Here is a 22,982-nt window from a genome sequence, read left to right as displayed (position 1 = left end):
TGATCAGTTCTTCTAAATACCCTTAAATGTGGGTATTTCTCATGATTCTGCCCACAACTTCCTTTAGTGCCCATGTTACATGCTTTTCCTGAGCAGCCATATCCATTCCTAGGCTTCAGCTATAACCTTTAGAGAGACGACCCTATCTCCAGCCCAGATTTTTCTCCTGAGCTCTAGCACCTTATCACCAGCCACTTGATATTTCCACCTTCAGACTCAATATGTGAAAAATTGAACTCCTGAGCTCCTGCCTCCATACATTTTACTCTTTTATGCACATCCAAATACCTAGATACATAAACCCAGGAGTCATTTTCAAATTTTACATTTTATATAAATTCTAAATTTCTTAGCATTTCATATAATGGTCTGGCTTCTGCCTTATTTTTCTCTAAGCTTTACTTCAGCCATCAAATAGTTCTATGTAGGGCAGTTATTTTTATATTAAACTAAATTTTATTTAGACCCTTCTAGGCTTTACATTGTACAAGGAATCTTTTACATCCACTGTTTCATTTGAGTCCCTCAGAAACCTCTGTGGTGGGTTATTATATCTCTTTTACAAATAATGAAACTGGGACTAAAAAATGAACATAATTTACCGAAAGTTTCAGCAAGTGCCAGATGGCGTATGGGGAAAATGAAGGCTTTTGACTAAATGGTTTGAGGTGTATTGTTCTAGTTTGTTAATGCTGCAGAATGCAAAACACCAGAGATGGATTGGCTTTTATAAAAAGGGGGTTTATTTGGCTACACAGTTACAGTATTAAGGCCATAAAGTGTCCAAGGTAATAAACACATCAGTAATCGAGTACCTTCACTAGAGGATGGCCAGTGGCGTCCGGAAAACTTCTGTTAGCTGGGAAGGCACGTGGCTGGTGTCTGCTCCAAAGTTCTGGTTTCAAAATGGCTTTCTCCCAGGACATTCCTCTCTAGCAAGCTTGCTCCTCTTCAAAATGTCACTCACAGCTGCAGTGAGTTCCTTCTCTTTGAGTCAGCTCATTTATATGGCTCCACTGATCAAGGCCCACTCTAAATGGGTGGGGCCACGCCTCCATGGAAATCTCCAATCAGAGTCATCACCCACAGCTGGTGGGGCGCATCACCAAAGAAACACTCAAGGAAATCTAATCAAAACTGATAACGTCTGCCCACACAAGATTACATCAAAGATAATGGCATTAGGGGGACATAATACATTCAAACTGGCACATGTATGTATGTGGGGCAAAATACAGTCGTCCTGCAGACAGTTGAAAATGGTGATCTGATGCCTGAGAGAGAAGCTGGGGGCTGAAGACTTAGTTTTAAGAGTCATTCTTGAAGAGATGATAGATAAGTTGAAGAAGAGCAGATCATTATGAGGGAGAATATAAATGATGAAATACGAACCAATGAGAGAATCCTGTCATCCAAATCATTTTGTTAAAACTCTGTATATAAATAAAAGAAGGATAATCTCTAATGTATTATTTAACTTTTTATTTTGAAATAATTTCAAACAAAATCCATGCAGAAAACTCCAACATATTCCCCTAATGTATTTTTAATGTTTCTTTTAGCTTTCTAAAATGTCCAATAAAGAATCTTGTGGAAAAAAAGAGAAGTCTCAGGGAAAAGGCACCGCCTCATCATCCAGCTTTGATGAAGTAAGAATTTTGATTTACTATCATGAAGATATCTTTTTCTTTTACAATTTATTTTTGTGTAATGAAAAAAATACATGTCACTTTTAATGTATGTAATATATAAATATTTTTCTCTGCCTGTCTGAGCCAGGAGAATTCAGGTTTTTTCCCACTCTCTACTTGAATTATTTTATTTATTCCTCAGAACTCTATGAAGTAGGTACTATTATTATCCCATTTTCAAAGTTGAAGGGACCTAGACTTGGAAAGGGAAATAATTTGCCTAGACTAGACATTCCTGATTTCTATTCTAGGCCCCCAAGTTCTCCCATTCATAGAAATAACTTACCATTAGGCCATTTTCTACCTTTTCTCCTTTCTCCATCCCCCCCCACCCTCAAGTATTCATTCCTTCCTCCCTGCCCCCACAGATGGAAAGGATGTTGCCTTTTCATCAAAGTAATCAGAGTGGCCATCCCTAAGGGGAGGAGGCTGGGGGTAGGGAAGGCATGTTCACCATTACCCTGTCTCTAATATTCTCAGCACACTGCCTTAAGTGTTTTGGTGGATGAGGTTTATGATGAGATTTCATTAATTGATCTGGGTGTTGGCTCCAGGAAGCAAGACTAAAATGCGATTGATGTAACTGGGACAAACACAAAACCCTATAATTACTTATATTATAAACTCTTTAAATAGTCTGCTTAGTTCATTATCAGAATTAGACAATGTTTTTTCTATATTACTGTCTAAGATGAAAGACTGAATCTAGCAAAGTTGAATATTCACCAGAGAAGTTTCTGCAGTAGTGGGATGACTTCAAAAGACTTCTTCATGACCTGAATGAAGTATTCTGGAGATATTAGACTTTTTACCTTTTATTCATTGCTTACTTACGAACCTTCTGATTGCTAATGTGGATTCCCAGATACAGTGATAATTGGAAAGTAGGCTCTGGAACATCACCACAAAGTACTCTGGTGTCCTTGTTTTATATCCCCTGTTTGGCGCTAATAATGGCATGCTGTTTGCAATTCTTCTCCCATTCTCTCTTAAACCTACTCTAGTCAGGCTTTTTCTTTTCATCATTTCACCAAACATGCTTTCATCAAGGTCAAGCAATGGTTCCATGTTGCTAAATTCTCAGACTGCATATGATGTTGACCTATCAGCAGTATTTGACATAGCTGATGACTCCTTCTCCTGAAATGCTTTCTTCACTTAGCTTTTGAGACTCCATACTCTTCCTGATTTACCTTCTACCTCAGTGGCGACTGCTTCTCAGTTTCCTTTTTGTTCTTCCTCATCGTCTTAAACTGTTATCTTTTGAGTGCCTAGGCTCAGTTTCCCCAATTTAGTAAATTGTGACTCTATCCTTCTGGTTGCTTAGGGCAAGACCCTTGTTGTCATCTTCTACTTGCATCCAGTCTATCAGCAAATTCCATCACCTTTCACTTTATAATATATTCAGTGTCTGACTACCTCTTTTACTGCAGTCAGTATGATCCAAGCGATCAATTTGCTTTCCTAGATTATTCCTATAGTTTCTAAACTGATCTCCCGACTTCTGCCTTTGCCTCCCCATGGTGTTTTCTCAACATGGCAGCCAGAGTGATCCAATTAAAATGTAAGTCAGATCAGATCACTCCTCTGCTCAATTCTTTCTAGTGGTTTTCAATCTTATCCAGAGTAAAAGCTAAAAGTCCTTGCTGGGCTGACAAAGCCTCCTACCCTCCCCATCTCATTTGTGATCTCACTCCCCTTTGCTCTCTCTACTCTATGGCGTCCTTGCTCTTACTCCAGCATGCCAGGCACATTCCTGCCTCGGGGCTTTTCCCTTACTGTTGTTCTCTTTGAACTGAAAACTCTTTTCTCCTGGATATTCACATGGTTTGCTCCTTTACTTCCTTTCTGTCTCCATTCAGATGTCCATTCATTGGGTCCTTCTCTGACAACTCTATCGAAAATTGCAATTCCCCACCCTAGCTCCCAGCATTTCCTGTCCTCTTTCTCTGCTTAATTTTTTTCTATAGCATCATCTGACACACTAACTGTATAATTTATTTCTTGCAAAGTTCTCAGACTGCATATGATTTCTGCACTAGATTTTAACCTCCACAAAGCAGGCACTTTTATTGTTTTTTCATTACTCTGTCCCCACTGTCTAGAATGTCTCTGGTATATGGTAGATACTCAAGACATGTTTGTTGAATGATTGCATGAATGAATGAATAGTTTATATTAACCACCCTGGGCCTATTGAGTTTAGGATCCACTGGAAAGTCACTGGATATATGATTTATTTTTGTTTAAGACTGAATCCCACAATGGCAATGCCACCTCCTATCGCCCTTATCTGAGCTGTCAGTTGGTGTGTTAGTTTGCCAGGACTTCTGTAACACCACACGCTGGTTAGCTTAAACAACAGGAATTTATTGGCTTACAGTTTTGGAGGCTAGAAGGCCAAAATCAAGGTGTTGGCAATGCCATGCTTTATCCAAAGGTTGTAGCATTCTAGTGATGGCAATCCTCCGTCACATGGTAATCTCTCTCTGTGATTTCTCCAACTTCTGGCTTCTAATTCCAATTTCCTTTGCTTGAAAGACTTTAACTTTATTGGATAAAGTCCTGCCCCCATTCAGTTTTCCCACACCTTAACTAATAATAGCATCTTCAAAGATCCTATTTACACCTGGGTTCACACCACAGAACTAGAGGTTAGAACTTCAATATATCTTTTGGGGGAGTGGGTCATGGTTCAGTCCCCAACAACTGGCCACATGCTGTAACAGCTGTATCCCATCTCGTCTCTAAAGTCAAGTACACCTAGGTCTTCTGATTTCTAGTGTGTCTCCTTTCCAAAGTTTATGCATCTTTAAACATTGCTCACCTCTGAAGTTTGCTATTGAATGTAGAAGCAGTGTTGGTTTATAATGATGATGAAATGATGCTATTTTATACAGTGTTTTATTTTGTGCTCCTCTTTTTTTTTTGTTTAATATTTCTAGGATAAGAAGGGGAAAAAATCCTTAACAAGTTCTACTAGTTCAGCTTACTCTGTAAGAGCAGTTTCATCAGAGAAGAGAAAACTGGTGAGTGTTTAGATAACATAACCAACTCTAAAAATTATTAATATTGAAGTTTTTAATATTAAAGTTATTAATATTAAAGTTTTAATATTGATAGCCAATAAAAAGAAAACCAGTGTTTTTTTCTCCCTACTAATCTCAAAAAGCATTTTCCAAGTTCTTTATTTCATATTCTGATAGACTCTATCATGTGGAATTAGACAACATGGATATAAATTTAGACAATTTTTGTATCTTCTCACAATATGGTTATATTTGATCTTAACAATTTCTTTTTGAGGTAGCCAAGGCAGATATATTGTTTGCATTTTCAGACTTGGAAATTGAGACTCAAAAGTTTGAGTGACTTGTCCAAGGACACAAAATTATACACAGCAGCAGAGCTAAGTCAGAGTTCTTTCCACGCTCATGCAAATAATTAGGAGCAGTGACAGCGGGTTAAACCTTAAGCTAGTGCACAGATGGTTGGTGAAGTACTTGTCACAATCAAGTTGAAGTTAAGGTTCTCTTTGGGATAGCAGTATAATTGTGTTGGGTATCAAAAAAGTAGTTGTGTGAAAGCTCCATGAATGCAGAATTGTCTTTTTAAGAATTTGTTTTCATATACTTAAATTGCTGTTTCACTTTATTGTTACTTATATTTACCTTTATAAAACACTAATTTCAATATCTCTCCTCTTTTCACTCATTTTTTAGTTTGTCATTCAGGATCGTCTTAAATTTGGACACACCCTAACTATCCAATTTTCTCTTTTTCTTCTTCCTTGAAAGAGTCTCTCTGCCTCTAGCTAGGCTGATTTATTTTCTCTTTGCTGAATTTATAGCAGTCATCCCTGCGTCTTAGAATTTCTAAGCATCCTTAACTTAGAATACCCTTTTTATTTACTCATCTTTCTTGTGTCCACCTTTTTTCTGAAGCACAGCTCATCTTTTGGTGGTTGATGTTTTGAACTCTTCTAGCACTTACTGTCTGTTGTTCCGCTTTGACACTTAAAAGTCATATGACTTATAAGTCATATCCTTATGTTAGGTTGATTATTTGTACATATCCTTTTATTTTTCTCTACTTTATCCTTTTACTTTACTCTAAGTTCTTTAGGACATGGCCCGTATCTTTTTTCTCTCATCTTTCGTGTGCCTAGCCCTGTATCCTCAGAGTACATAGACAGGGTGGTAGAGTAGAAAGTCAGGCAGATCTGGTTTCAAATCATGGTTCTGCAACTGACTAGTTGACACTGAGCAAGATACTTGGTTAGGTTTGAGCCTCAGCTGCTTTATCTGTAAAATGGGTATAACAATAATAATATCTGTCTCATAAGATTACTGAAAAGATAAGAAATAAGTTACATCAAGCCTGCTTGCTAATACGGGTATGAAAAAAATTGTCTCCCAACCTTTTCCCCTTGTAACCAGTACATCAGTCAGTACACAATCTGTATTTCCTAAATGATAGACATATTTTTCTTTCAGAAATCAGATCATACCGACATTCTGTACTGTAATACAAAAAGAAGACAGGAGCTGAAAAGGTAAATCCCCTTTTATCTCAGTATCTTTTAATTTCTTTGGCTTAGAATTGTGAAAATAAATATTTAGTTTTGAAAACCCTTTGTTTACTCGATTTGTTTTCAATTGAAATATCTCTACCTACATCATAAATTATGATTATTGAATTTTCTTAATATAACCATAAATTTTTAAAAAGTCTGTTAAACCCATCTATGCTGTATAATGACACTTTCAAATAAAATGTAGATTTTTATCTCAAATGATTTGACTTTGACACATTATAAGACATAATACTTTCCTTATATATGCTAATGAAAAGAATTATGAAGCTAATTTAGGAATATTGGGTAAAGTTTTAGCTTATTGAATTGAAAGGACTGTAAAGTGACGTTAATTAATCAGGAAGTGTCCACAATTAGAGAGCTTTGGGAATAATGGTAGGAATAATGAAAATTATTTTTCTTTAATTTCTGCATCCTTTGGATGAAAATTTCAGAGACTTTTGTGGTAAAGGAATTTCTTGCTACTTACGGGGGTAAATCAGGTTCCTAAAATATGTAATGCTTGAGAAAAGTGCAGTTGGTTTGATCAGGGTTTCCATGAAAATAGTAGGTTATGGGAAGACAATTAAAATGGCATTAAAATACATAAATAAAAGTTCTTCCCAAACAAGTCAAATTAATGTCTTCTAAAAACAGAAAAAACAAACCCAACTTCACTCTGAATTTTCTTGTTTTTCTTCTGAATCTTCTACATCATTATCTGTTGAAGTAGGTTCTGTCTCATATTTTATATTATATGAACTATCACTTTCTAAAATTTTCTAGCCAGATTTTTAAAGCCTTTTGCATAGGTATTTTCCTCCTCTTTTTTTTTTTTTTTTTTTTTTTTTTTAAATTTTAAGTTCCCAAGTACTGCTTGGCTTTTGATAGTTACCTTTTGCTAAATGTCACATTTTCTAGCCCTTAGTTCTTATATCTATAGATAAGAGGGTAAAGTGTACAGACTTCTTGTCTATACATTACCCCCCTTAGACTTGTCTACATAGCCTTTGGGAGGAGAAAGAAAAATATTGTTGGATTCTGTTGAGAATAGAATTTAAATTATTCTAAGGATGCATGGAAGTTCAGCTTGGCCTCATACTTTCTCAAAATCTGCTATTTAGCTTCAGCCCTTGGGAAACTGAATAGTTGAATGCCTACTTCAGCAACGTTTTCATGTCTGAACCTACGTGTGAGGCCATTGTGTGGGTTACTGTTATATCTAATCATGTCACTTGGATTTATTGTTAATATCTGAGTATTTGCTATCAGATATTCCCAAGCACTCTAGATGTAACTTGTAGTGAAAATTCCCTTTAGCCAAAACAGACTATATAGCGTACAATACATTTTATTTTGTTTTTTTTATACAATATATTTTAGAACTGCTTTGTTGTATATTTATAACAATATTCAAACAATATGACATATGACTATTGCATATTTAAAAGGTTGCTTGAACGAGAGAAAGCTGTAGTACTTTATTTTGCAGATGCCAATATCAACTATGTAGGATTTCTAACAACCATTGGTTGCTTACAGAGAAAGTAGTTCATTTGTTGTTGTTTACTTGGAGAAGTAAACAAACTCATGTGCCTTGAGGTTATATGCATTTCTAATCTTGTATATTGCATCCTTTTTTTTTTTAATTTTATTGAGGTTGTTCACATACCATACAGTTATTCAAAGATCCAAAGTGTACAATCAGTTGCTCCCAGTACCCTCATACAGCTGTACATCCATCACCACAATTAATTTTTGTTCCATTTGTAGAACATTTTCATTACTCTAGACAAGAAATAAAGACAAAGAAGAGGAAAAAAAAAAAAAGAAAAAAAAAAAGAAAAGGAAACTCAAATCCTCCCATATTCCTAACCACCCCCCCTCCATTGTTGACTCATGATAACGGTATTGTTTTAGTTTGCTAATGCTGCCAGAATACAAAACACCAGAAATGGATTGGCTTTTATAAAAGGGGGTTTACTTGGTTACACAGTTACAGTCTTAAGGCCATAAAGTGTCCAAGGTAACACATCAGCAATAGGGTAGCTTCACTAGAGGATGGCCAATGGTATCCAGGAAACCTCTGTTAGCTGGGAAGGCATGTGGCTAGCGTCTGCTCCAAAGTTCTGGTTTCAAAATGGCTTTCTCCCAGGACGTTCCTCTCTAGGCTGCAGTTCCTCAAAAATGTCACTCTTACAGTGTGATTGTGAAGACCTTGTGGATCACACCCCCTTTATCTAGTGTATGGATGAGTAGAAAAATGGGGATAAAAACTAAAGGACAAGAAAATTCACAAATACCTGGAGGTTAAACAACACACTCCTAAACAATCAGTGGGTTAAAGAAGAAATAGCAAGAGAAATTGCTAAATATATAGAGACGAATGAAAATGAGAACACAACATACCAAAACCTATGGGATGCAGCAAAAGCAGTGCTAAGGGGGAAATTTATAGCACTAAACGCATATATTAAAAAGGAAGAAAGAGCCAAAATCAAAGAACTAATGGATCAACTGAAGAAGCTAGAAAATGAACAGCAAACCAATCCTAAACCAAGTACAAGAAAAGAAATAACAAGGATTAAAGCAGAAATAAATGACATAGAGAACAAAAAAACAATAGAGAGGATAAATATCACCAAAAGTTGGTTCTTTGAGAAGATCAACAAGATTGACAAGCCCCTAGCTAGACTGACAAAATCAAAAAGAGAGAAGACCCATAGAAACAAAATAATGAATGAAAAAGGTGACATAACTGCAGATCCTGAAGAAATTAAAAAAATTATAAGAGGATATTATGAACAACTGTATGGCAACAAACTGGATAATGTAGAAGAAATGGACAATTTCCTGGAAACATATGAACAGCCTAGACTGACCAGAGAAGAAATAGAAGACCTCAACCAACCCATCACAAGCAAAGAGATCCAATCAGTCATCAAAAATCTTCCCACAAATAAATGCCCAGGGCCAGATGGCTTCACAGGGGAATTCTAACAAACTTTCCAGAAAGAACTGACACCAATCTTACTCAAACTCTTTCAAAACATTGAAAAAAATGGAACACTACCTAACTCATTTGATGAAGCTAACATCAATCTAATACCAAAACCAGGCAAAGATGCTACAAAAAAGGAAAACTACCGACCAATCTCCCTAATGAATATAGATGCAGAAATCCTCAACAAAATACTTGCAAATCGAATCCAAAGACATATTAAAAAAATCATACACCATGACCAAGTGGGGTTCATTCCAGGCATGCAAGGATGGTTCAACATAAGAAAAACAATCAATGTAGTACAACACATTAAAAACTCGAAAGGGAAAAATCAATTGATCATCTCAATAGATGCTGAAAAAGCATTTGACAAAATCCAACATCCGTTTTTGATAAAAACACTTCAAAAGGTAGGAATTGAAGGAAACTTCCTCAACATGATAAAGAGCATATATGAAAAACCCACAGCCAGCATAGTACTCAATGGTGAGAGACTGAAAGCCTTCCCTCTAAGATCAGGAACAAGACAAGGATGCCCGCTGTCACCACTGTTATTCAACATTGTGCTGGAAGTGCTAGCCAGGGCAATCCGGCAAGACAAAGAAATAAAAGGCATCCAAATTGGAAAAGAAGTAAAACTGTCATTGTTTGCAGATGATATGATCTTATATCTAGAAAACACTGAGAAATCGACGATACAGCTACTAGAGCTAATAAACAAATTTAGCAAAGTAGCGGGATACGAGATTAATGCACATAAGTCAGTAATGTTTCTATATGCTAGAAATGAACAAACTGAAGAGACACTCAAGAAAAAGATACCATTTTCAATAGGAACTAAAAAAATCAAGTACCTAGGAATAAACTTAACCAAAGATGTAAAAGACCTATACAAAGAAAATTACATAACTCTACTAAAAGAAATAGAAGGGGACCTTAAAAGATGGAAAAATATTCCATGTTCATGGATAGGAAGGCTAAATGTCATTAAGATGTCAATTCTACCCAAACTCATCTACAGATTCAATGCAATCCCAATCAAAATTCCAACAACCTACTTTGCAGACTTGGAAAAGCTAGTTATCAAATTTATTTGGAAAGGGAAGATGCCTCGAATTGCCAAAGACACTCTAAAAAAGAAAAACGAAGTGGGAGGACTTACACTCCCTGACTTTGAAGCTTATTATAAAGCCACAGTTGCCAAAACAGCATGGTACTGGCACAAAGATAGACATATAGATCAATGGAATCGAATTGAGAATTCAGAGATAGACCCTCAGATCTGTGGCCGACTGATCTTTGATAAGGCCCCCAAAGTCACTAAACTGAGCCATAATGGTCTTTTCAACAAATGGGGCTGGGAGAGTTGGCTATCCATATCCAAAAGAATGAAAGAGGACCCCTACCTCACCCCCTACACAAAAATTAACTCAAAATGGACCAACGATCTCGATATAAAAGAAAGTACCATAAAACTCCTAGAAGATAATGTAGGAAAACATCTTCAAGACCTTGTATTAGGCGGCCACTTCCTAGACTTTACACCCAAAGCACAAGCAACAAAAGAGAAAATAGATAAATGGGAACTCCTCAAGCTTAGAAGTTTCTGCACCTCAAAGGAATTTCTCAGAAAGGTAAAGAGGCAGCCAACTCAATGGGAAAAAATTTTTGGAAACCATGTATCTGACAAAAGACTGATATCTTGCATATATAAAGAAATCCTACAACTCAATGACAATAGTACAGACAGCCCAATTATAAAATGGGCAAAAGATATGAAAAGACAGTTCTCTGAAGAGGAAATACAAATGGCCAAGAAACACATGAAAAAATGTTCAGCTTCACTAGCTATTAGAGAGATGCAAATTAAAACCACAATGAGATACCATCTAACACCGATTAGAATGGCTGCCATTAAACAAACAGGAAACTACAGATGCTGGAGGGGATGTGGAGAAATTGGAACTCTTATTCATTGTTGGTGGGACTGTATAATGGTTCAGCCACTCTGGAAGTCAGTCTGGCAGTTCCTTAGAAAACTAGATATAGAGCTACCATTCGATCCAGCGATTGCACTTCTCGGTATATACCCGGAAGATCGGAAAGCAGTGACGCGAACAGATATCTGCACGCCAATGTTCATAGCAGCATTATTCACAATTGCCAAGAGATGGAAACAACCCAAATGTCCTTCAACAGATGAGTGGATAAATAAAATGTGGTATATACACACGATGGAATACTACGTGGCAGTAAGAAGGAACGATCTGGTGAAACATATGACAACATGGATGAACCTTGAAGACAATGCTGAGCAAAATAAGCCAGGCACAAAAAGAGAAATATTATATGCTACCAGTAATGTGAACTTTGAAAAATGTAAAACAAATGGTTTATAATGTAGAATGTAGGGGAACTAGCAGTAGAGAGCAATTAAGGAAGGGGGAACAGTAATCCAAGAAGAACAGATAAGCTATTTAACGTTCTGGGGATGCCCAGAAATGACTATGGTCTGTTAATTTCTGATGGATATAGTAGGAACAAGTTCACAGAAATGTTGCTATATTATGTAACTTTCTGGGGTAAAGTAGGAACATGTTGGAAGTTAAGCAGTTATCTTAGGTTAGTTGTCTTTTTCTTACTCCCTTGTTATGGTCTCTTTGAAATGTTCTTTTATTGTATGTTTGTTTCTTTTTAACTTTTTTTCATATAGTTGATTTAAAAAAGAAGGGAAAGTTAAAAAAAAAAAAAAAAGAAAAACAAGGAAAAAAAAAAAAAAGATGTAGTGCCCCCTTGAGGAGCCTGTGGAGAATGCAGGGGTATTCGCCTACCCCACCTCCATGGTTGCTAACATGACCACAGACATAGGGGACTGGTGGTTTGATGGGTTGAGCCCTCTACCATAAGTTTTACCCTTGGGAAGACGGTTGCTGCAAAGGAGAGGCTAGGCCTCCCTATATTTGTGCCTAAGAGTCTCCTCCTGAATGCCTCTTTGTTGCTCAGATGTGGCCCTCTCTCTCTGGCTAAGCCAACTTGAAAGGTGAAATCACTGCCCTCCCCCCTATGTGGGATCAGACACCAGGGGAGTGAATCTCCCTGCAACGTGGAATATGACTCCCGGGGAGGGAGGAATGTAGATCTGGCATCGTGGGATGGAGAACATCTTCTTGACCAAAAGGGGGATGTGAAAGGAAATGAAATAAGCTTCAGTGGCAGAGAGATTCCAAAAGGAGCCGAGAGGTCACTCTGGTGGGCACTCTTACGCACACTTTAGACAACCCTTTTTAGGTTCTAAAGAATTGGGGTAGCTGGTGGTGGATACCTGAAACTATCAAAGTACAACCCAGAACCCATGAATCTCGAAGACAGTTGTATAAAAATGTAGCTTATGAGGGGTGACAGTGGGATTGGGAAAGCCATAAGGACCAAACTCCACTTTGTCTAGTTTATGGATGGATGTGTAGAAAAGTAGGGGAAGGAAACAAACAGACAAAGGTACCCAGTGTTCTTTTTACTTCAATTGCTCTTTTTCACTCTAATTATTATTCTTGTTATTTTTGTGTGTGTGCTAATGAAGGTGTCAGGGATTGATTTAGGTGATGAATGTACAACTATGTAATGGTACTGTAAACAATCGAAGTACAATTTGTTTGTGACTTGACTGCGTGGTATGTGAATATATCTCAATAAAATGATAAAAAAAAAAACTAAAGGACAAATGGGGTGGGATGGGGGGATTATTTGGGTGTTCTTTTTTCACTTTTATTTTTTATTCTTGTTCTGGTTCTTTCTGATGTAAGGAAAATGTTCAGAGATAGATTGTAGTGATGAACGCATAACTGTTATCATACTGTGGACAGTGGATTGTATACCATGGATGATTGTATGGTGTGTGAATGTATTTCAATAAAACTGAATTAAAAAAAAAAAAAAAGTCACTCTTAGTTGCACTTGGGATATTTTGTCCTTTCTCAGCCTCTCCGGAGCAAGAGTCTGCTTTCAACGGCTGTCTTCAAAGTATCTCTCATCTTCGGCTCCTGTGCTTTCTTCAAAGTGTCCCTCTTGGCTGTAGCAACTCTTCAAAATGTCACTCTCAGCTGCATGGAGTTCATTCTGTTTGCCAGCTCCTTTATATGGCTCCAGTGATTCAATTTATACCCATTCTGTATGGGTGGGGCCATGCCTCCATGGAAATTATCTCATCAGAGTTATCACCTACAGTTGGGTGGGGCACATCTCCATGGAAACACTCAAAGAATTATAATCTAATTAACACTGATAGGTCTGCCCACACAAGATTACATCAAAGATAATGGCGTTTGGGGGGACATAATACATTCAAACTGGCACAGGTATAGTACGTTTGTTACTGTTTATGAAAGAATGTTGAAATACTACTAACTGTAGTATGTAGTTTGCAATAGGTATATATTTTCTCCCTATGTGCCCCTCTATTATTAACTTCTGGTTGTAATATCATATTTGTTCTGGTTCATGAAAGAGATTTCTAATATTTGTACGTTAATTACAGACATTGCCCACCACAGGATTCAGTTTTATACATTCCCATCTTTTGACCTCCAACTTTCCTTCTGGTGACATACATGACTCGGAGCTTACCCTTTCCACCATATTCACATACCATTCGGCATTGTTAGTTATTCTCACAATGCGCTACCGTCATCTCTGTTTATTTCCAAACATTTAAGTTCATCCTAGTTGAACATTCTGTTCATAGTAAGCAACTGCTCCCCATTCTTTAGCCTTGTTCTATATCTTGGTAACTTATATTTCATGTCTATGAGTTTATATATTATAATTAGTTCCTTTCAATGAGACCCTGCAATATTTGTCCTTATGTGTCTGGCTTGTTTCACTCAGTATATTGCCCTCAAGTTTTCGTCATCAACCCAATTTTTTTTTTTAAGATGATTTTTTTCACATGCCTTACATTCCATCCTAAGTCAACAATCAATGGTTCCCTGTATAGTCACATATTTATGTGTTCACCACCCTTACCACTATCTATTTAAGGACATCTGCATTTCTTCCACAAAGCAGGAGGAAAAGTCAAAGAAGGTAGAGAGGCAAAAGAAAAAGAAAAAAGAAAGAGGAAAAAAAATGACAGCTAGGAAGCAGCAAAAGGAAAGATAACCTTAAATCAAAGTAGAATAGAGTCAGACGACACCAGCAATGCAAGTGTCTCACATGCCTCCCCTTTGTCCCCCCCATCTGCATTTACCTTGGTATATTGCCTTTGTTACATTAAAGGAAGCATAATACAATAATTCTGTTAATTATAGTTTCTAGTTTACATTGATTGTTTTTTCCCCCAATGCCTCCCTATTTTTAACACCTTGTAAGGTTGACATTGGTTTGTTCTCCCTCGTGAAAAAACATATTTGTACATTTTATCACAATTGTTGAACACTCTAGGTTTCACTGAGTTACACAGTCCTAGTCTTTATATTTCCTCTCTTCTTCTGGTGTCCCACATGCTCCTAACCTTCATCTTTCAACCATATTCGTAGTTATCTTTGTTCAGCGTACTTACATTGCTGTGCTACCGTCACCCAAAATTGTGTTCCAAACCTCTCCTGCCTTCTCCTATCAGTCTGCAAGTGCTCCCTTTAGTATTTCCTGTAGGGTAGGTGTCTTGTTCACAAAGTCTCTCATTGTCTGTTTGTCAGAGAATATTTTGAACTCTCCCTCATATTTGAAGGACAGTTTGCTGGATATAGGATTCTTGGTTGGTATCTTAACTATATCACACTGTTTCCTTCTTGCCTCCATGGTTTCTGCTGAGAAATCCACACATAGTCTTATTAAGCTTCCTTTGTATGTGATGGATTGCTTTGTATGTGATTCCTTTGTATGTATGGATTCCTTTGTATGTGATGGATTGCTTTTCTCTTGCTGCTTTCAGCTTCCTTTGTATGTGATGGATTGCTTTTCTCTCGCTGCTTTCAGAAAAACTTCGTTTTTTTTAGTGTAGGTTGTAGTTTTCTGTTGTATAGGCATTTGACCTCCTAGTTCACCCCAATCAGGTTTTCCCAGACCAGAACAAGCTCAGGTCAGAGAAGGAGGAAATACTCACTATCCAGTTTCCCTGATGGTGTGTCTTAGAGGATTGACACACCCTGTGCTTTTCTACCCAGCAGGTGGTGCCTGTTGGCCTGTCACTCCAGGCTGGTGTAAGGGGGTATGGCCTACGACTCTCCTCCCCCAGGCTCTGGGGTCTGGTTCTGAATGGAAGGTGGGTAGTAGAGCTGGGCCCTCCTCTTTCCTCTTGGGAAGCTATGCCCCCTACAGAGAGGTCGTTTGCATAATCTGTTTCTCTGACTGTGCTGTCTCCACCCTTGTCTGGGTCAGTGCTGCGAGTTTAAAATGGCTGAGGCTTTCTCTGTTGCAAAACACTGCAAACTGAAAATGGCTGAGGCTTTCTCCACTGAGCCACCCAAGTTGAGAGAGAGAGAAAGAGACAGAAAGCCCCCAGATTGACCCATCAGCCAGAGATAGCACCCGATCCTTTGGGCTCCCCTTCCTGAGACAGATACATCCCCTGACTCTCCCAAGGTCAATCATCACCAAAAGCCTCTGTCTGTTTGTCGAGGATTCCCTGTCTGCATTGAGCAGTTAACATTAAAATCCCAGTTGGAGCTGGGCTGAGGTACATTCACTTGTTCAGAGAGTGCTGCTCTCTAGCACCGGGAAGCTTCTGTGAAGGAGGGGTTTTCCTCTGGGATCTGCAGTTTTTACTTACAGATTTTATGCTGCAATCTCGGGCATTCCTCCCAATTCAGGTTAGTGTATGATGTCATGTTTGTCTCCCCACAGTTATTCCAGGTTATTTACTAATTTTTCTGTTGTTTATGAATTGTTCCAGGGGGACTAACTAGCTTCCACTCCTCTCTATGCTGCCATCTTAGCTCCTGGTATATTGCATCTTCTGTAAAAAAAATTGCCTACTTATTCAACTCCAGGGAAGGTGCTGAAATTGGTTTGCTAACAGTGACAGCTGAGATGCAGTTGAAAAATCAGAGAATTTTGTTATTCTGAATGCCAGTTACATTGCTTCATAAACACAGTTCTGGATCCATGGTTTAACTACATAAAAATATATTGGTAATAAAAATATAAGTGAGGGCAACAGCCTTAAATCTGCTTCTGAAAATATTCAGAAAACATTTTTTTTTAAGGAATGCACAGTTTCACTTTGAAATTTCTTCAGCAAAAGTATGTCAGCACCATTGACCAAATCTTTAAGTAAAGGAATTGAAGGAAAGATGTTTTTACCATAGTTATTGCAGAGATCGCAATATTGCGATAAGCAGTATTGATCAAAAACACCTTATTCTTTTATAGACCTAATATTGGCAGAATTAATCAGAAATACCTTATTCTTCTAAAGACCTTAGTTGAAAGTATCAAGTTTAGTATTCTAAATATACATTATGATGAACAATGGAGCAATCTAGCAGCTGATAATGTTGATAAGTTATTGTTCCTGTGCTGTCATGTTTTAAAATGTTGGTTACTAAGTTTTAAAATTATAATAATTTAATTTTTGACAAAAATTTCACATTTATATTTGTATTCCAGAAGTTCAATCTGGGATGGTGAATATTGTTATTAACACTAAGTCATTCACAAAAAAATAAGCATTTCCTGAATGTCTCATTTGTACCTAAAAAGACTTCAGAATTTAATATTTTGGTTTGCAAATATGAAACTGCACTATCTCAATGTAGAATTTGGCAAAACTAGTTGTTAAGGATAAATTTAAGATTTAATTTCATTGACCTTTAAAAGGTGTTATAATGTTGATTTTTTCATTAATTATGACCATACAGATTATGAAATGAAATATACAGCACAGGGCTATTGTGAAGAACAAATAATATAGGCATAGGAAAATGTTCAGAGACCCATAAGGTCCTGTTTACAATGTAAACTTTTGTTTTGTTATTACTTATTAATAGATAAATAATGATAAGGGTTCTTTTTGTAAGAAAGAGATAGCAAAGGAAGTAAAACCAGATGAAGACTCAAGTGAAATTCCCATAAAATTTGGAGATGTTTATAGTTTGCTTTTCTATAATTAACTATTTGAGAAATTATTTCTTTACCATCTCTTTCTCCCCTTCTGGGCTATAAGCTAACTGGGGATAACGGCTATTTCTGACATGTCCTCTGCTGCCTCTCCAGTGGGCACTTGGAAGGCACTTAGGAACTTATTGATAAAAATGAACGGATTGTGTTTGAGTGAAATTTTTTCCCCTTCTTTCTGACTATGAAGTAATATCTACTTTTATTAAAGAGGTAAAGTAGCCATTGCTACTTCTAATATTTTAGCACATTTGTTTTTAGCCTTTTTACTATGTTTGTTTAAATTGTTGAGACTATATTTAGACAGATTTGTGCCTTGTTTGTGTTTTGCTTAATAGTATACGAATATGGTTTGTCATGTCTTTAAACACTTTTCATAAACATCATTTCAAATGGCTATGGTATTTCAGACAACAAAAAAAATAAAGAAAAAAATACAAATGACTAGAATATTTCATTATATGAATGCATGGCATTTTTCTTAATCATTTCCAAAATTTTAACTTTAGCTTATACCTGATTTTTTGCTATTATAAGTAATCTTATGTTGAGCATCTTATTATATATATCTTATCAATTTCTGATTTTTTCCACCTTTGCCTAGATTTTTAAAAGAGAAATATAAACCTTTTTAGAGCTCTTAATTCATATTGCTAAATTACTTTGTGGAACAGTTATTCTGTGTTTCCGCAAACAACATATGAGAGGTTCCATTTTACAACCCCTTGCCAGTGCTTAATGTTATTTTTTTAATCTCTGCTAATTCGATAGGACAAAAATGATTTGTTGTAATTAGCATGTACATGATTACTAGGAAAGTCATACTTTTTTTTTCTCCAAATGTTTACTAGCCATTTCTATTTTCACTTTCATTAGTTTTCTGTTTATGTCCTATTTTCTAGAATCTTAGTAGTTTTTGATGAGCTCTTATGTACTAAGGCTAATAAGCTGTCACCTATAAAGCAATTCCTATTTCATAGTTTTTAAAGTTTGTTTATTTTTGATATGCTAACATTTTAAAGTAAATAGTCAGTGTTTTTTCCTTTGTGATTTTTTTCCACTGCTGTTATGCTTAGGAAGTTCTCCATTAAGAAATAAAATAAATAACCACGTTTTTTCCTTCTGGTTTTTAATGGTTTAAATGTGAAGTATTGTAAGTATCGTAATAATTATTTTATACTTAAGTGTTTAATACATTTGAAATTTATGTTGTATGGTATTATATAAAGCTGTAAATTGATTTTTTCCAAATAGCTAGCCATTTATTCCAATGCCATTTATTGGGTAATCCTTTCCACTTCATGTTTAATGTAGCCATTTCTTACTTTTTATGATTAGTGTCAGCTAAGTTTTATCATGTCCTAACTAAAGTTACACAGCGCAACAGTATGTATAATTGTAAGGTAACCTAGATTTCTGTGCTGCTTTACAGATTGAATGTAGAGCCTGACACTCCAAGAAAGAAACCAAAAATCAGCTCTTCATCCCAAGGACTTGTTAAACTCCAAGAGGCATCATATTCAAATGATAATCAAGTTATTTCACAGAGTCCTTCAAATGGAACTAAAAAAGATATAAGTAAACATGTAGATTTTAAATTTAAAGATATTAAATTGGCAGACATTAGGTGTAAGTGTGACCATGAACTTAAAAACCTTAGTGTGTCTAAGATTTCGAAAGATATGAAACCTAAAGCTGAAGGCCAGGCAAGTGAAAAAAGAGGTCCTCATTTACTTGCTCAGAGAGAGAAGAAGAAAGAACTCAAGAAAGCAACATGCAATAAATTGAGAGACAGTTCAGAAAAATGTGTCTTGGATAAATGCAAGAGAAATCAATTTTCTGAGGATTGTAATTCCAACAAGATGATTAGGGAACCACTCAAGTCTAAAAGAAAGAAGATAAGTTTCAAAATCCCATTAAAATCCCATGATACCCTTCAGAAACTTGCAGGAAAAAATGTCTTCAATTTAGATTTTAGCAAGTTAAACGCTAAACAGAAGGACAAAGAATGCCAGGAAAACTCCCAGGTTTCATTAAATTTGACTAGGTACAAAAGTGAACATTTATCTTCAGATTCCACATTTAAGCAGACTATTCATGAGTGGAAAGAAAAATATCATCATGAGCATCAAGAAAAGAATTCTTCAAGTTCTAGTGAAAATACAACCCAGGTAAGATGTTATAAAATGAGGAATGTAGGTTTTAGCACAATTTTAATATAGGTTTGAGTTGGTTTGATTTCTGAAAATGAACATAGAGTGCTGATTTAAATTTACCGTGAAGATATTTGTTGGTTCCTTTATTTTTACACCTTTTTTTTTAAAAATTTTATTTTGAAATGAATTCAGACTTACAGGAAGAGTTGCGAAAACAATAGAAACCCCGTATACAGAACTCCACCATACCCCATCTCCCCTGCCCCGATACCCCAATCCACCAACTGTAACATCCTGTCACACCACTATTTCTTTCTTTCCCTCCCTCCCTGTCTGTCATCCATCATCTATTGCTCTGTCTTCTGAACATATGAGAGCAAGCTGCACACATCCTTGAACAAACAATATAATTCACATATACATTACCCATGAACAAGAACATTCTTTTATGCAATCACATTAAGCGCAGCTAGGAAGTTCAAGAAATTCAACATTGATACAAAGCTTACATTCTGTATTTCCTTTTTTTTCTTATGTCCCAACTGTGTCCCTTTGAGCCTCCTCTCCTCCATCCTCAGATCCCATCCAGGATCATCCTTGGCATTTAATTAATTTTCATTATCTATTTAGACTGTCTTTTTTTTTTTTTTCCCCCAATTGTGGTAACATATATACAGCCTAAATCTTCCCATTCCAACCCCTCCCTAGCATTCCATTAGTGTGATTAATCACATTTAGAATGCTGCAATGCTATCACCTTCCCACCATCCATTACTAGAAATTTCCCTTCACCCCAAACAGAAACCCTACACTCATTTCTTAACTCTCCATTGCCCCTTCCCCCACTTCTTATAACCCATACTCTACTTTTCATCTCTATGGTCATATTCTCTGATACTTTCCTTGTGTTTACCATTGGACTTAAATTTAGCATCTTAAATCTATCACAATCTTGTTTTTCTTTGATACCAACTTAACTTCAATAGGACACATAAACTATGTTCCTGTACACCTCCATTCCCCCACCTTTATGTAGTTCTTGTCAAAAACTACATATTTTACATTGAGTCCAAAACCACTGATATATTATTACAGTTTATGTATTTTAAATCTTGTAGGAAGTAAATAGTGGAGTTAGTTACAAATCAAAAATACAGTAGTATTGGTATTTATATTTACCATGTGATCTTTACTGGAAATCTTTATTTCTTCATGTGGTTTCAGTGAATTGTTTAGCGTCCCTTCCTTTCAGCCTGCACAATTCCCTTTAGAATTTCTTGTAGGACTGACCTACTGGTGATGAAGTCCCTCGGCTTTTGATTATCTGGGAATGTTTTCATCTCCCCCTCATTTTTTTTTTTTTAAACATTTTTATTCACATACCATAAAATCCACCCAAAGTATACAATCAATGGCTCTTGGTATAATTACAGCATTGTGCATTTATCACCACAATCAATTTGAGAGCACTACACTTGATCCTTTTAATATTTACTTCCAAGTCTCTAACTAGCATTCTTTTTTTTTTAAATTTTATTTTGAAATAAATTCAAAGTTACAGGAACAGTTGCAGAAACAATACAAACCCCATACACAGAACTCCAGCATTCCCTGATCCCCCTCCCCCGATAACCTGATCCACTAACTTTAACATGTTGTCACACCACTATTTCTTCCCCCCCATCTATCATCCATCATCTATTGCTCTGTCTTCTGAACATATGAGAGCTAGCTGCACACATCCTTGAACAAGCACTATAATTTACATATACAATTCCCATGAACAAGAACATTCTTTTATGCAATCCCATTAAGCGCAGCTAAGAAGTACAAGAGATTCAACGATGATACAAAGCTTACATTCTATATTTCCTTTTCCTTATGTCTCAACTGTGTCCCATTGAGCTTCCTGTTCTCCATTCTCTGATCCCTTCCAGGGTCATCCTTGGCAATCAATTGTCATCTATTTAGACTTTTTTTTCTCCCCTCAATTGTGGAAACATATTTACAGCCTAAATCTTCCCATTCCACCCCCTCCCTAGCCTTCTTAGTGGGAGTAATCACATTTAGAATGTTGTAATGCTATCACCTTCCCACCATCCATTACTAGAAATTTCCCTTCACCTCAAACAACAACCCTACACTCATTTCTTAACTCCCCATTGCCCCTTCCCCCATTTCTCTTAACCCATACTCTACTTTTCATCTCTATGGTCATATTTTCTGATAATTTCTTTGTGTTTGCCGTGGGGCTTAAAATTAACCTCTTAAATCCTTAATAATCTTGTTTTTCTTTGATACCAACTTAATTTCAATAGGACACATAAACTATGTACCTATACTCCTCCATTCCCCACCCCTTTATATAGTTCTTGTCAAAACTTACATATTTTACATTGAGTTCAAAACCACTGATTTGTTATTAGAGTTTGTGTATTTTATATCATGTAGGAAGTAAATAGTGGAGTTACAATTCAAAAATTAATGACTTCTATTTGTATTCCATTGTGGTCAGAGATTGTGCTTTGAATATGTTCAATTGTTTTTTGTTTTGTTTTGTTTTGTTTTTAATTTATTGAGGCTTGTTTTATGTCCAAGCATATGGTCCATTCTGGAGAAAGATCCGTGATCACAAGAGAAAAATGAATATCCTGGTGATTTGGGATGTAAGGTTCTATATATGTCTGTTAAAATTCTCTGTATCTCTTTCTCCTTTCTTTGTTTCTCTGTTGGTAGGGCTCTCTTTAGTATCTGAAGTAGGGCAGGTCTTTTATTGGCAAACTCACTCAGCATTTGTTGGTCTATGAAAAATTAAAGCTCTCTTTCCAATTTGAAGGAGAGTTTTGCTGGATAAAGTATTCTTGGTTGGAAATTTTTCTCTCTCAGAATTTTAAATATGTCATGCCACTCACTGCCTTTTCGCCTCCATGGTGGCCGCTGAGTAGACACAACTTAGTCTTATGTTGTTTCCTTTGTATGTGGTGAATGGCTTTTCTCTTGCTGCTTTCAGAACTTACTCCTTCTCTTCAGTATTTGAGAGTGTTATCAGAATATGTCTCAGAGTGGTTTTATTTGGATTTATTCTATTTGGAGTTTGCTGGGCATTTATGCTTTGTGTATTTATATTGTGTAGAAGGTTGGGGAAGTTTTCCCCAACAATTTCTTTGAATACTCTTTCTAGATCTTTACCCTTCTCTTCCCCTTCTGGGACACCAGTGAGTCTTAAGTTTGGACATTTTATTTTATCTATCGTATCCCTGAGATCCATTTCAATTTTTTCAATTTTTTTCTCCATTCTTTCTTTTGTTCTTCCATTTTCTGTTCTGTGGACTTCTAGGACACTGAGACATTGTTCACCTTCCTCTAATCTTGTATTATGACTATCCAGAGTCTTTAATTTGGCCAACAGTTTCTTTTATTTCCATAGGATCTTCTGTTTTTTATTT

At 36.3% G+C, this 22,982-nt stretch overlaps 1 protein-coding gene across 9 annotated transcripts in view; it reads left to right on the top strand.

The window, feature by feature from the left end:
* SWT1 (SWT1 RNA endoribonuclease homolog) overlaps positions 1-22,982 on the top strand; it is a 164,695-nt gene that overhangs the window by 11,746 nt on the left and 129,967 nt on the right. For all 9 annotated transcript variants that reach the window (XM_037825162.1, XM_037825168.1, XM_037825165.1 and 6 more), the window contains 4 exons: positions 1,563-1,649; positions 4,637-4,720; positions 6,188-6,246; positions 18,813-19,551. In XM_037825162.1, the coding sequence (XP_037681090.1) occupies positions 1,563-1,649; positions 4,637-4,720; positions 6,188-6,246; positions 18,813-19,551 (969 nt within the window). The remainder of the gene's footprint in view (positions 1-1,562; positions 1,650-4,636; positions 4,721-6,187; positions 6,247-18,812; positions 19,552-22,982) is intronic.

The sequence above is a fragment of the Choloepus didactylus genome, chromosome 2 (assembly GCF_015220235.1).
Source record: "Choloepus didactylus isolate mChoDid1 chromosome 2, mChoDid1.pri, whole genome shotgun sequence".
NCBI classification, from domain to species: Eukaryota; Metazoa; Chordata; class Mammalia; order Pilosa; family Megalonychidae; genus Choloepus; species Choloepus didactylus.
This window is presented reverse-complemented; position numbering and strand designations above follow the sequence as displayed.